Genomic DNA, 15,443 nt, shown 5'->3' with positions numbered 1-15,443 from the left:
CTAATTATCATGTGGGTCAGGTAGCAGGAAAGAGTAGATGTCGGGTATGGGAATTTTTTTTAATCATAATTACATAGGTGGATGCTGCATCTGTTCCCCTGCCAGCTCTAAGGATGAGAACCAAGTAATCAAACACAGCCGATCACTCAGTTCTCAATGCTCCCTGAGACAGTCTCTGGCTCTCCACTCAACCCCCCCCTCTCGTTGAAACACTGGGCTGTGTTTTGTTATCTTTCCCCAGCCTGGACCGGCTCTGTGACATTAGTCAATAATCCGCTGTGAGCTAAAAACGGGTCACAGGGGTGCAAAACAATCTGCACCGCTGTGATCCATTGGAGAATTACAGTCAAACAAGCAATAATTCTATCGCACAACCTGCCTTTCTGCTCCTGTTTGGCATTACTTGTGACAATTGATAAATGTCCCCATTTATGTTGTGAACTCACCCTCCAGGGCCCAGGCAGGCTCTTCCTCAGCCCAAGCTTCAGATCCAGGCTCTTTCTCCCTTAAGCTGACAGGTCCTTCAGACACCCTATTTCCTAGTCCAGAGGGCTTCCACTATCCCCCTCTCATAGTCCAGTGCCTCCAGACACCTGCTGTCCTAGTCCAGGGCCTCCAGACAACCCTTCTCCTAATCTGGGACCTCCAGGCTCCCCCACACCTAGTTCAGTATCTCCCTGCCCCCCCACCAATCCTGAGGCCTTTGCTACACCAACCCCCATTTCCTAGTCAAGGGCCTCTTCTGCACCCCCCACCCCAGGGCTTTCTCTGCACTCCCCTCCTAGTCCAAGACCCCCTCTACAGCTCCCCTCCCCCCCCCAAGCAAGTTCAGAGCCTCCTTTGCACCTTGCCCTCCAAATCTAGGTCCTTTGCCACACCAACCCCAGTTTTCAAGTCCAGGGCCTCTACACCCCCCAGTCTAGGGCCTCTGGTGTACTCCCCTCCTAGTCCAGGGCCTCCTCCGCATCACCAAGTCCAGGGCCTCCTCTGCACCCCACCGCCTGTCCAGGGCCTCCTCTGCACCCCCCCCCCCTCGTCCAGGGCCTCCTCTGCACCCCCTCAGCCCAGGGTTTTCTCTGCGGCCCCCTCAGCCCAGGATCTCCTTTGCACCCCTCCCATCCCAGCGTCTCCTCTGCACCCCCTTCAGTCCAGCGTCGCCTCTGCACCCCCTTCAGTCCAGCGTCGCCTCTGCACCCCCTTCAGTCCAGGGCCTCCTCTGCACCCCCTTCAGTCCAGGGCCTCCTCTGCACCCCCTTCAGTCCAGGGCCTCCTCTGCACCCCCTTCAGTCCAGGGCCTCCTCTGCACCCCCTTCAGTCCAGGGCCTCCTCTGCACCCCCTTCAGTCCAGGGTCACCTCTGCACCCCCCTCAGTCCAGCGTCTCCTCTGCACCCCCCCTCAGTCCAGCGTCGCCTCTGCACCCCCCCCTCAGTCCAGCGTCGCCTCTGCACCCCCCCCTCAGTCCAGCGTCGCCTCTGCACCCCCCCCTCAGTCCAGCGTCGCCTCTGCACCCCCCCCTCAGTCCAGCGTCGCCTCTGCACCCCCTTCAGTCCAGCGTCGCCTCTGCACCCCCTTCAGTCCAGCGTCGCCTCTGCACCCCCTTCAGTCCAGCGTCGCCTCTGCACCCCCCTCAGTCCAGGGCCTCCTCTGCAACCCCCCAGCCCAGGCCTCCATCCATCAGCCCAAGGTCTCCAATCCAGGGCCTCCTTCACACACCCCAGCCCAGGGCCTTCTTCGCACCCCCATCAGTCCAAGGCCCCAACTGTTCCTCCCAGTCCAGGGCCTCCTCCACACCCCCTCTCAGCCCAGGGCCTCCTCCGCATCCACATAGCCCCCCCGATCCTTTGCCATACCAACTTCCTAGTCCAGGGCCTTCTGCACACAAACCCCTCTCCTTGTCCTAATAAATGCCTTCCAGTTCCACAAAGGCTCTCTCATGCTGAACAGTTGCTCTGGAATGCTTTTCTATAGTGCTGGCGGGCGGGAGGAGCAGAGTGATTCAGCGCTAATGCGCCTGTGAAGTCTCCCTCCTATTTGGTTCGTCGGTGTTCGGCAAACTATGCAGCGGATGGCAGTGACACCCTTGGAGCAGCGCTTCCCAGTGCAGGTGGGGGTGACGGAACCCCTGGCGGCGCCCCCCCCCAGATGCGTCACCCGGGGCGTGTACCCCCCCCCCAGTTTCGGCCCTGAGTGTTGCACTCGCAGACTTTGACTTTTCTAAACAGGGTGTTTTAAATTCCCCCACTGAATGCCCATGATTTAGGCTTCAAAAGGGGGTGGCGCTACATCCAGGGGACAACGGGGCCACCAATCAAAACGAGAGCAAGGGCTATATGCACTTGGTCCCCTGGGATTTAAATAAATATATTTTTAAAAAAAATAGTTTTATTTAAATTTTAATGGATTGCTTCCCATTTTCACAACCAAACAACTTTAAATCTTGTAAAGCTTTCCTTCTTTTCCCAGTTTCTCTTTCAGATACTGCTATATTTGCTCAACTACCCACTATATATTTAATGGCACTCCTTTCCACCTAAAAAAGTTGTGCAATCTGTGTACAATCTCTTTTAGGTTTACCAAAATTATATAATAGCATATACCTAAGCTATCTAATGAATCGGTATCCAGTTTGGCAGGCCCTTGCACTAAATAGTTGATGGTAAATCTAAAGGAGATTGTATAATCATATTTTACTGTATAGTGTATGGTGAGCTTAAGAGTATATGCAGATGGGGTGCATAAGATGTTTGTCATGCTTTGCCATGCTCTCACATTAAATTATATTGAAAAATAGCAAAAGTGCAAACTGATCTCAAATTAACCTTAAAGGCTCATTCGCGTTGCAGCGTGTGATATATACATCATGTTGTTGTAAACAATAATCCATTGTGTTTGTGTTTATATTGCTTTTGGCGCCACTCAGAGTAGAGGCAAACGCATACAGTATCTCACAAAAGTGAGTACACCCCTCACATTTTTGTAAATATCGTATTATATCTTTTCATGTGACAACACTGAATAAATGACACTTTGCTACAATGTAAAGTAGTGAGTGTACATCTTGTATAACAGTGTAAATTTGCTGTCCCCTCAAAATACCTCAACACAGCCATTAATGTCTAAATGGCAACAAAAGTGAGCATACCCCTAAGTGAAAATGTCCAAAGTGGGCCCAAAGTGTCAATATTTTGTGTTGCCATCATTATTTTCTAGCACTGCCTTAACCCTCTTGGGCACGGAGTTCACCAGAGCTTCTCAGGTTGCCACTGGAGTCCTCTTCCACTCCTCCATGATGACATCACGGAGCTGGTCGATGTTAGAGGCCTTGCACTCCTCTACCTTCCGCTTGAGGATGCCCCACAGATGCTCAATAGGGTTTAGGTCTGGAGACTTGCTTGGCCAGTCCATCATCACCTTTACCCCCAGCTTCTTTAGCAAGGCAGTGGTCGTCTTGGAGGTGTTTTTGGGGTCATTATCATGTTGGAATACTGCCCTGCGGTCCAGTCTCCGAAGAGAGGGGATCATGCTCTGCTTCAGTATGTCACAGTACGTTAGCATTCATGGTTCCCTCAATGAACTGTATCTCCCCAGTGCCGGCAGCACTCATGCAGCCCCAGACCATGGCACTCCCACCATCATGCTTGACTGTAGGCAAGACATATTTGTCATTTTTGTCACCTGGTTGCTGCCACACACGCTTGACACATTTGAACCAAATAAGTTTATCTTGGTCTCATCAGACCACAGGACATGGTTCCAGTAAACCATATCCTTAGTCTGCTTGTCTTAAGCAAACTGCAGGCTTTCTTTTGCATCATCTTTAGAAGAGGCTTCCTTCTGGGACGACAGCCATGCAGACCATTTTAATGCAGTGTGCGGTGTATGGTCTGAGCACTGACAGGCTCACCCCCTACCTCTTCAACCTCTGCAGCAATGCTGGCAGCACTCATATGTCTATTTCCCAAAGACAACCACTGTATAAGACGCTGAGCATGTGCACTCAACTTTGGTTGACCATGGCAAGGCCTGGTCTGAGTGGAACCTGTCCTGTTAAACCACTGTATGGTCTTGGCCACCGTGCGGCAGTTCAGTTTCAAGGTCTTGGCAATCTTCTTATAGCCTAGGTCATCTTTATGTGGAGCAACAATTCTTTTTTTCAGATCCTCAGAGAGTTCTTTACGAGTATGAGAGAGTGAGAACGTTAATGCCAAATTTAACACACTTGCTCCCCATTCACACCTGAGACCTTGTAACACTAATGAGTCACATGACACCGGGAAGGGAAAATGGCTAATTGGGCCCAATTTGGACATTTTCACTTAGGTGTGTACGCACTTTTGTTGCCAGCAGTTTAGACATTAATGGTTGTGTGTTGAGTTATTTTGAGGGGGCAGCATATTTACACTGTTATACAAGCTGTACACTCAATGCTTTACATTGTAGCAAAGTGTCATTTCTTCAGTGTTGTCACATGAAAAGATATAATAAATATTTACAGTAATGTGAGGGGTGTACTCACTTTTGTGAGATACTGTATCCCTGTATCTCAGAGCATGGGGTGCTGTCTTGTCTTGATACCAATCCAGAGGGCTTGTAAGTACCAGCCCAGGTGAATAAAAGATAAGGAGCGACCGCCCGCCTACATGTCTCCACTACAGCACACACCCTGATGCATTTCACCCCACCCAACGGAGTTTAGTCATAGGCCCCTATGAAACACGTTGGATAGAACTACAGTGGTGATGTAATCATGCTTGTCTGGGTGTTGATTGTGCATAATCTGACTACATGCTATCTTTTTTACCTGCCATATGTGAGTAGTTTTTTTTTAAATTGGTGGAATTATATATTACTACACTATGAGTCCCTCCTTTGCCTTTACATCTTCTTGAGCTTTTCTTTGGATTGCTTTGGAAACCCTGTTCCTGAGTCCTGGAGTATGCCATCCATTCATCCCAGTAGGCAGCCAGACCTTCACCTTTGAGCTCTTACCTGTCAGTAAGCGACTTATGAGTGGGGTGTGCACGCGCTGCTAATTACGACTTAGGGTTGTCGGCCTGCAACAGTAAGTGCTCCTATAGGCAGGATCCCCAGGTAGAAAACCTTGCAATAAATTCACAAGAAATGATGTGTTTGAGAAAACTCTGTACAGGCAGTCCCAGGGTTACAAACAAGATAGGGACTGTAGGTTTGTTCTTAAGTTGAATCTGTTTGTAAGTCGGAACAGGTCCCTTTTTTAAGTGTAGCTCCAGCCAAAAAAATTTTTAAGCTTTTTGGATAACATAGGGAAGGGTTATCATCACCCCTGTAACATTTGTTTTGCTGTCTGTGCCCCTGTTCAGAAGATTTCACCTCACTTTGTGTCCCAATGACAATTGGATTTTGAAAATTTTGGGCTGTTAGGGAAACAAGGATTGGTGATAAAGCATCAGTGGAGGCACCTTTTCCCCATATTAACTCTTACAGGAGTGAATTTCCCTTCCTAGGGGTAGATTTTCTCTCACTTCCTGTTGTCTCCCTCTGTTTGTAAGTAGGAGTCGTTTGTAATTCGGATGTTTGTAAGTAGGGGACCACCTATATAAGGGCTTTTTCATTTCAGAGCTGCTTCTGTCCCTTTACAAGTCAATGGGAATGCAAAAACAGCAGGATGATGCAGCTTAGGAGGTTAACTGAAAGTCATATGCATCTGTCAGTGAACTGTGATCTCCGAAGCATCTCAAACTGATCTCAAATTCCAACTGAATGCATCTGAAATCACTCTGCATCTGCCTTTTGGCACAAGCCCTAAAACTGTTTACATGAACCAGCCACTTTTTTGAGTCAAGACTTTTTATGAAGAAATGCTGCACAAAATCATCATCTAGCAGATTTTAAATATTGGATAACCAATGTTAGGGAGTGGGTGTTCATTGAATGTATAACACAGATTGTATCACCTAAAAGATATCCTGCTATAGTGTTCATTTGTATGTTTTATTAACCTGTGTTGTCTCTTCAGCTTCCCAGGGTGCTGCACATGGGAGTGATGGGGACATGGTGAGCCATGGCGTGGATAATTCTAATGATTCTAACTCTGGGGAGCACACTGTCTTCGTGAGGGATTTAATCAGGCTTAAGTCTACTGATTCTACTGATATGCACTCTAGTTCAGGTATTCTTCATAAGCTTCTAACCATTACCATTTACTGGGTAATCTTTCCAGCCATGTTCTAACATTATAACATGGTATTGGGGATTTTTCTGCATGGCATCCGTGTGAGTGGACTTTTGCTTTTAACTTACACAAGGTTTTGTATACTGCTACTAACGCACAGCTGTGTTATTCAGTTGTTTCATTTAGAATGTGTTTACCGTCTTATCAGTCAGCAGATTTAACTTGGATTCTGAAACTGGACAATTTTGCAAAATGTTAAAATTGCTGCAAGTTGTACATTGGTTATTTGTAGTATTTCTGCAGATCTGATTTGTAAGATCTTACTTGCACGCCACATCCCAGTTGTAAATACTATAGTATCAATTGCACCCTTTGGGACGTTGAAGGTCTCAAACCATTAACCATAAAAATTTTATATTATTAAAACAAGAGTTTGCTGCCATTTCCACATACCTTTTGCCAAAAGAAGTGGCCACTTCCCTCAAAGTCATTGTAAATTTGCTGGCTGTATGGAGGAATGGGTCCTTCCCCATTAGGATTCTTTAATGGTGGAGGGTATGCAGAACTTGCAGCCAAAGGCCCCTTTCACACTGGAGGGATCCGTGATGATCCGCCCCGTGAGCATCCGCTTGCTCAGCGGGGATCGATCCGTTGATCCCCGCTGAGCTGGCGGATGACAAGGAGGTCCCTGCACACTGTGAAGTATGGAGCCCCTGTTAAGGCACTCTGTCTGGCATTTTTATGTCCCCTGGTTAAAGTGGTATTAAACCCATAAACAACAATGTATTATATTGCAGCTTATTCTTAGAGGTGGCAGCTGAATTCATTTTCATTATTTAGGCTTTTTTTGCCTTTATTTTCACCTGTTGATGTGCCCAGTAAGTATGGTATTTTTCAACTTCCTTAAACAGAACAAGCTGTCCAGCAAAAGTGGGGTTGAGACAAACCATTTACCACTAAAAAGGGTGTTTACAGTGCTCAGATTTTATTTATGTAAAACCTTTATCCCAAATGGAAAAAATCTGTTGCTGTAACTCCTTCTAAAGCGTTAGCTGTTGGCTTTAATTTGTTAAGTCTATCTAAATCTTTTCATGCATCAAACACTAGCCTTCCCTCCAGATTGACTATCCTGCTGTCCGAATGTTTCTGGTGCTCCTCCATAGAGTAGAGAGCCCCTAAGACAGGAAGTGTGTTACTGGCTGAATCACCAGATGAAAATAAAGGGAAGGAAAAAAGAACAATGCAGCTACCAAATTTAAGAATTTGGAATCTGCAATATGTTACATGTTTGTGTTTGGGTTTAATACTACTTTAATTGATCCCTATACATCAGGGATATGCAATTAGCGGACCTCCAGCTGTTGCAAAACTACAAGTCATCATGCTCTGCCTCTGGGTGTTATGTTTGTGGCTGTCAGAGTCTTGCTATGCCTCATGGGACTTGTAGTTCTGCAACAGCTGGAGGTCCGCTAATTGTATATCCGTGCTATACATGATCCACCAAGTTAGGAAAAAGTATGGTGAATTATTATAAGGAAATTATAGTCCTTTTATAACAAATACAGTATGTAATAAAATATAGCGATATGTAAATTTTTATCATCTTTTTTTAAGACCGGATTCTGTGTATAATGTATAATAATTTTATTTTTTGTGTACCTTTTTAGTTATATTTGCATAAGGGTCAATTATACTTATTACTTACAGGTATGCTGGATTTGGTTGCCCTTCTGTAGCACTAAACAATGAGTGGGTTATAACCTCTGTCTCTGTTGATGTTGGAGAGTTTCTGTCCTATTGACCAAATCTGCTCAGCGAGGACACAGCAACACAAACACCATTTAGAGAGATTCTGATCACTTCCTGCCTCAGTGACCATATAGGAAGTGATGGACAAATCTCCAACTCCCCCAATAAAAAAAAATAAAAGTGCTGTTACTCACCTAAAGTCACAGTCATGTGCCATTCTGGTCCCGCGTTCTCTCTCTCTCTCTCACTGGAAGTGGGTTTTTTAAAGTGTCCCTGTCACCACATATGTGATGTGGACACTTCCTGTTTGCTGTCCAGTGCCAGGGTCTTTGGACCAGAAGAGAGGTGGATAAACACAGTGCTGGACTACCGGTCCCCACTCTTGGAAATAGTGCTGGCGAGGGACCCAGACAGCTTACTTAGGTAAGTATTTACCACTCTACTAGCTAGGTATTTAAAACTTGCAGAGTTTTATAGATGGGTTATAGAGGGGCAGGAGGGAGGAGTGGGAAGGGGTTAACTTTTGCCCAGAATGGGCTTTAAGTAATAGCAAAGCAACCTGACAAAGATTAAGCCCTACCCAATCTGTCCAAAACTTGTATGTAGTTTTGGCTGGAGTTGTATCTTAAAATAAATCAGGGGGCTGCAATTCCTGGCATCCTTCTAAAACTGCTAATTGCCTGGCTGTTTTGATGCTCTCACTATATGGCTTTGAGTCACTGATCTGGAACAAGTATAGAGATGGAGATTTCACTTTAATTTGTTAAATGCCTTTTCTGGGTAAGTGGTGGCATATGAAAAATGAGGTACCGGTACATTTTAATATAAATCAAAATTTGTATGCCCTGATATAGTTTCCCTGTATAGGAAAGTTCTCAGGCAGTTTGTTTCAGAGTTCACATCCAGTGCCACCGCATCTGCAAAACCTCAACAACAATGTGTTGCAGTGCGTTTTTGCATAAAATGTATGCAAAGTTTACAGTCATTTTCTTTAAAAAGCAGCCACAGCTTGACCAAAAAAGCCTGTTTCCTGCCAGTGTGCTGTAGAAAAACACTCTTGCACTCTTTCTGGAAGCAGGGGTCTCTCCACTGTGGTCCAACATGGTCTCTGCTGTTTGGAAAGCTCTAGCTCTAAATCAGCAGGGGGCATTTTTTAATCCTGGTCATAGTAATGAGAAAGTGTGTGTTTGTGTGTGTGTATATATTATTTATATACATTCATTTTAAAGCAACCCTGTCACTGTGACAAAGCGTCAGCTAAAAGCACCTTGTGAAAGAAATTGAATGCTATCTTTGGTACCTACTGATGGCCACAATGTCGCTACAGGACTCAGTGGTGACATAACATCTAGTGGGTGAGACCACAGAACTCCATGAAGGACACACTTCTCTTATTATGATATATCAGTTCTTTTGGTTAAAAAATTAAAAAAATAGAATTGTCAGTTTAGCCAAAGGGTTCTCAGAAAAAAGCCTTTCACCTCAAAGCTTGTTCTGCTTCGCGTTATTGAACTGTTGTATAACACTAGTCAGACAGCTTAACAATAATTCAGAAGTCAAGAAACGTGAGACATCAGATCTGTATGTATTCTTTATCCCGAATAACTTTGTAAAACTACAACATAAGCATAAACAAAACATATGTGTCAGTACATTAAACATTATACAGCAGCCTCACTCTATCAGTAAGAGTACTCACAGACCATTCCATCATTAGTCCAGGAATAGTTTAAGAGCTCTTCTTCATGCAGTCTGATCCAGGAGCAGTAATGAAATGAAGGAAATACAGTTCCAGGTTAAAGGTTACTGCCTTTACTATGAGGAGAATCCTACTTCCTTCAAGCTCTGGCAAAGTAATAACCATCTCTGACCACTAGATGGCAACAACATAAACTAACATTACAGTATAAACTGTAACAGCACATAGCACATATTACTATGAACAATATGGGCAGAACAAAGCTCATAGGTACTGTAGCTGTGAGCCATTTTTGTTGGTTCAAAGGGGAAGTAAACCCATCCGTTTACCAGTTTCAAAAAAGTTTCATTTCCGGCACTTTCCGGAAATGTAACACTCCCATTGGTTGTGCTCTCAAACTGTCAAACCATCCAATGGCTGGTGTCATAACATGTGCAGCATCATAGCAGTTGTAGATTAAACAGAGGTAAAGTTGGCAGCTTCCTTGGCTGAAAACGATAGGGGGGGGTTACTTACACTTTAAGTCTTTTCAAATCGATGTCAAAATGTAGCTTTTTGATGCTACAGTAGCAAAATCTTTAATGTATTCATCACAAATAACGTTTCTTGAGAGCAGAACTGCTGGCCTCGGCAAAGCTTTCTTTTTACACAGAGCACATGTCAAACGGGGATATTTAGCCAAAGTAATCCAAATAGCCTTTTGCATCACGCACTGCACAGTATTAAATTCTTAAGTAGAAACTTCATAAAGCCGACGCATTAATATCCTGTGGTTTTATAGTAACCGTTCCCTTGTAATGTCATTGCAATCTGTAGGGAGTCAGGTCGATGAAAGGACAGGACCCAAAGATGAACTCCACAAGGACAAAGCTCTGATTCATGATGTTCAGGAAAACAGCGTAGAAACAGATTCTGTTTCAAAATTAATTCGGCAGCCTGGGGAAAACGAAGAATTGCTTTCATCTTCTGGTGTACTAGGTAAATTTTACCATTTTGTTAGCCTAGGGCCTTTAAATTGTAAACCACAGCAATCAGCCTATAAGCGTGTATTTTCACAGTAATGCATTTGTTACTTGTTTATATTGTAGAACTATCTCAGGTTTGAATTTGTGCTCATACTGTTTGTGGTAGTACATAAAGGGTCAGCCCAGCAAAACTTTATATATTTCTTATAGCTGTTGGTATGGGCTTGCTCTATAATTTGAATACTGCAACAGTGCGATCTCCCTGCCATGATTCCTAACTGTGGGAGTTTTGGGTGTTTTTGCCCATCTTTTGTGTCCCCAACTCTCCTGTTAAATTCGCCATATTATAGGGTATAAATTAGAGCTATAGTTTTGGTATGGCTTTATTTTTTTGCGCACTGAAATTGGTCCAGCTTGGTATGTACAGTATGTCATACCCAGGAAAACATCAAGGCTTCCTTATCACGATTGTTTGCCACCCGTTACTTTTAAAATACTATTATATTGTTAATTTTATTATTAATATTATTTTTTAATTGATGGTAGTATAATTGTGATAAGGTAGCTTTATGCTGGGGTCTCTCTACATTTTCTTTCTCTTTTGTTTTTGCATTAAGAAGTTATTGTGGTGACACCCTCCAGTATTCTGTTGATTTTACTTTCAATAATTTTTATTAAAGATTTAACCATATAAAACAGACCGGAAACCAATGTGTCTTGGAGAAGCATAGATTACAGCCTAGTTGCAAATGAGAATCAAGCAAGGCTTCAAAATGCCACACATACAGTGGGGACGGAAAGTATTCAGACCCCCTTAAATTTTTCACTTTGTTATATTGCAGCCATTTGCTAAAATCATTTAAGTTAATTTTTTTCCTCATTAAAGTGGAGCTTCGCCAAAATTTTTTTTTTTTAAAAGTCAGCAGCTACAAATACTGCAGCTGCTGACTTTTAAAACATGGACACTTACCTGTCCAGGGCGCCCGCGATGTCGGCACCCGAGGCCGAACCATCTCTCGGTCCTCGGGTGCTGCCGCCTCCATCTTCGGTAAGGGAATCAGGAAGTGAAGGCTTGCGGCTTCACTTCCCGGTTCCCTACTGCGCATGCGCGAGTCACGCAGCGCAATACGGATGGTCCCTGCTGTCTCTGGGACCCGTGTGTTTCCCAGGAGACAGCGCGGGGGGGGGCAGGAAGTGGCGTAAATAACCGCAGATTCTGCGGCTATCTATGCCGGAAGTGGGTACAGATACCTGTAATATACAGGTATCTGCACCCCCCTGAAAGGTGCCAACTGTGACACCGGAGGGGGGGAGGAATCCGATGAGTGGAAGTTCCACTTTTGGGTGGAACTCCACTTTAATGTACACACAGCACCCCATATTGACAGAAAAACACAGAATTGTTGACATTTTTGCAGGTTTATTAAAAAAGAAAAACTGAAATATCACATGGTCCTACGTATTCAGACCCTTTGCTCAGTATTTAGTAGAAGCACCCTTTTGATCTAATACAGCCATGAGTCTTTTTGGGAAAGATGCAACAAGTTTTTCACACCTGGATTTGGGGATCTTCTGCCATTCCTCCTTGCTGATGCTCTACAGTTCTGTCAGGTTGGATGGTAAACGTAAGTGGACAGCCATTTTTAGGTCTCTCCAGAGATGCTCAATTGGGTTTAAGTCAGGACTCTGGCTGGGCAATTCAAGAACAGTCACAGAGTTGTTGTGAAGCCACTCCTTCGTTATTTTAGCTGTGTGCTTAGGGTCATTGTCTTGTTGGAAGGTAAACCTTCGGCCCAGTCTGAGGTCTTGAGCACTCTGGAGAAGGTTTTCGTCCAGGATATCCCTGTACTTGGCCGCATTCATCTTTCCCTCGATTGCAACCAGTCGTCCTGTCCCTGCAGCTGAAAAACACCCCCACAGCATGATGCTGCCACCACCATGCTTCACTGTTGGGACTGTATTGGACAGGTGATGAGCAGTGCCTGGTTTTCTCCACACATACCGCTTAGAATTAAGGCCAAGAAGTTCTATCTTGGTCTCATCAGACCAGAGAATCTTATTTCTCACCATCTTGGAGTCCTTCAGGTGTTTTTTGTTTAGCAAACTCCATGCGGGCTTTCATGTGTCTTACACTGAGGAGAGGCTTCCGTCGGGCCACTCTGCCATAAAGCCCCGACTGGTGGAGGGCTGCAGTGATGGTTGACTTTCTACAACTTTCTCCCATCTCCTGACTGCATCTCTGGAGCTCAGCCACAGTGATCTTTGGGTTCTTCTTTACCTCTCTCACCAAGGCTCTTCTCCCCTGATAGCTCAGTTTGGCCGGACGGCCAGCTCTAGGCAGGGTTCTGGTCGTCCCAAACGTCTTCCATTTAAGGATTATGGAGGCCACTGTGCTCTTAGGAACCTTAAGTGCAGCAGAAATGTTTTTGTAACCTTGGCCAGATCTGTGCCTTGCCACAATTCTGTCTCTGAGCTCTTCAGGCAGTTCCTTTGACCTCATGATTCTCATTTGCTCTGACATGCACTGTGAGCTTTAAGGTCTTGTATAGACAGGTGTGTGGCTTTCCTAATCAAGTCCAATCAGTATAATCAAACACAGCTGGACTCAATTGAAGGTGTAGAACCATCTCAAGGATGATCAGAAGAAATGGACAGCACCTGAGTTAAATATAGGAGTGTCACAGCAAAGTTTCTGAATACTTAGGACGATGTGATATTTCAGTTTTTTCTTTTTTAATAAATCTACAAAAATGTCAACAATTCTGTGTTTTTCTGTCAATATGGGGTGGTGTGTGTACATTAATGAGGAAAAAAAATGAACTTAAATGATTTTAGCAAATAGCTGCAATATAACAAAGAGTGAAAAACTTAAGGGGGTCTGAATACTTTCCGTCCCCACTGTAGAATGCGTAGCAAACATGAGAAATGGTCTAGAAAAAGCGAAACTATATTATAAGGTGAATATATGCTGTATAATGATGTATCCAGGGCATGAAGCATAACAGCTAGACCAAATCAGCCTAACCTAAGCTCCAGGCAAACAAAATAAGCAGATACAGGTCCAAGAACTGGACCAACTGAGACAAAGCGAGTAAGGGACAAGAGAAGAAAGAAGAGAATAGGATCCCATAAAGGATGAAAAATCATTGCCAAATAGTATTGTGTATATTATTATATACGGTGGTTCGAGCACCTGAATCACATGTACGTGTGTCATACCTGGCCAATCCCTGTGGAAGCTAGAAATTATTGTAGTAGGCCATGCTAGCATTCAGGTCCAATGCCCAATGTAACTTTGCAAACAAAACAAAAAAAAAAACTATACCTAAAGTTCAGTTTTAAAAATCCATTGAGGAGGGTGTTAAATAGCGTAATGGCAACAGCAGGTGCAAAGACCCAGAGACTAATTTTCATACACTTTAAAAAAAACATTTCTGCTTGTGGCTTCATAGAACATTTTTCTTTATGTGAAATCCACTGTTTATTGAAATAACCTGCTCATTTTACTGTGATGAAGCAAAAAGCTTGTCATTTGAGCAACATGCATATATATAATACTGTGTGTATATGCGTGTGTGTGTGTGTGTATATATATGTGTGTGTATATATATGTGTGTGTGTGTGTATATATATATATATATATATATATATATATATATATATATATATAGAGTTTGAACGTGGCATTGTTGTGCCAGATGGGCTAGTCTGAGTACTTCAAAAACTGCCTATCTGCTGGGATTTTCATGCATAACCATCTCTAGGGTTTACAGAGAATGGTCCGAATAAACACAAAATATCAAGTGAGGAGCAGTTGTGTGGATGAAAATGCCTTGATGTCAGAGGAGAATGGGCAGACTGGTTCGAGATGATAGAAAGGGAACAGTAACTCAAATACATACATACATATACACACTTTATGGCTAAAAGAATGTGCCCAAAATATTCTCAGGTGTTTACAGTAAAGGGTAGCTTTAATGCTACAAGGTTGAAAGTGCACGTTTTGTCTAATGATAAAGAAAAAAACCTTTTCTGTACCATCATGACTGTACTCCTTTTGCACAAAATCTGGTCCATTAATACATGCTTTGACAAGTTTGGTGTAGAGGAATTTTAGTGACCAACACCGAACCCTAGTCTCAACATTACGGAATATTGTAGGAATTAATTAGAACACCAATTGTGAAAAAGTATTTTACAGTATTAATTTCAAACATCAATACCTGACATCACAAATGTTCTTTTTGGTTGAATGTGTATGTTTCCCACAGATAGTACAAAAGTTTGCGGAAAGGCTTCCAGAAGACTATTGGCTTTTATTACTGCAAGGGAGTGGTGGTGTGGGTTTGGGCACAACTCAGTTATAATACCTATGGTTATAGAATGGATTGTCCAACAAGTTCACATAGTTGTGATTGTCAGGTGTCCAAAACTTTGGTCATATAGCTTATTTAAAATGTAGGGTTAAGGTAATAATGTAGACCAAATGACAGTAAAGGACAGAAATGTGCTTGCAGGTTGTAATAGTAGTCAGACAAAAAGTTTGGGCTCATGTCCCTCCATCTCCCATGCCCCTTGTCCGCTTACTGTACATAAATGTGCATGAGCAATGAAACCTGTATACCCACGATGAATTAGAGCATATATATAGTAGCTGCTATATGGGAGAATGACCTGTGTGTCCAACCTTACACTGTTTATCAAATCAAAGCTTAGACATAGTACAGTTTTGTTACTGTACATTTTTGTTTACTCTAGGCTGTTAACTTCCTTAAAGTGGACTCCCATGAAAAAATAAGAGTTTTTACTTGCCTGCTGTGTGCAATCATATTGCTATCCTTTCCTCCCTTCTTTAAGTGCCCCTTCAGAAAAATGGGT

At 43.5% G+C, this 15,443-nt stretch overlaps 1 protein-coding gene across 2 annotated transcripts in view; it reads left to right on the top strand.

The window, feature by feature from the left end:
- Positions 1-15,443, top strand: part of DENND4C (DENN domain containing 4C) — a 245,983-nt gene that overhangs the window by 187,323 nt on the left and 43,217 nt on the right. Inside the window, exons 20-21 of one of the 2 annotated variants that reach the window (XM_073636518.1) lie at positions 5,997-6,149; positions 10,417-10,578. In XM_073636518.1, coding sequence (XP_073492619.1) covers positions 5,997-6,149; positions 10,417-10,578 — 315 coding nt within the window. The remainder of the gene's footprint in view (positions 1-5,996; positions 6,150-10,416; positions 10,579-15,443) is intronic. The other variant, XM_073636528.1, reaches the window with a different exon arrangement.

Source organism: Aquarana catesbeiana, linkage group LG01 (assembly GCF_042186555.1).
Source record: "Aquarana catesbeiana isolate 2022-GZ linkage group LG01, ASM4218655v1, whole genome shotgun sequence".
NCBI classification, from domain to species: Eukaryota; Metazoa; Chordata; class Amphibia; order Anura; family Ranidae; genus Aquarana; species Aquarana catesbeiana.
Note: the sequence above shows the minus strand (reverse complement) of the source record. Positions and strands in the feature narration are given on the sequence as shown.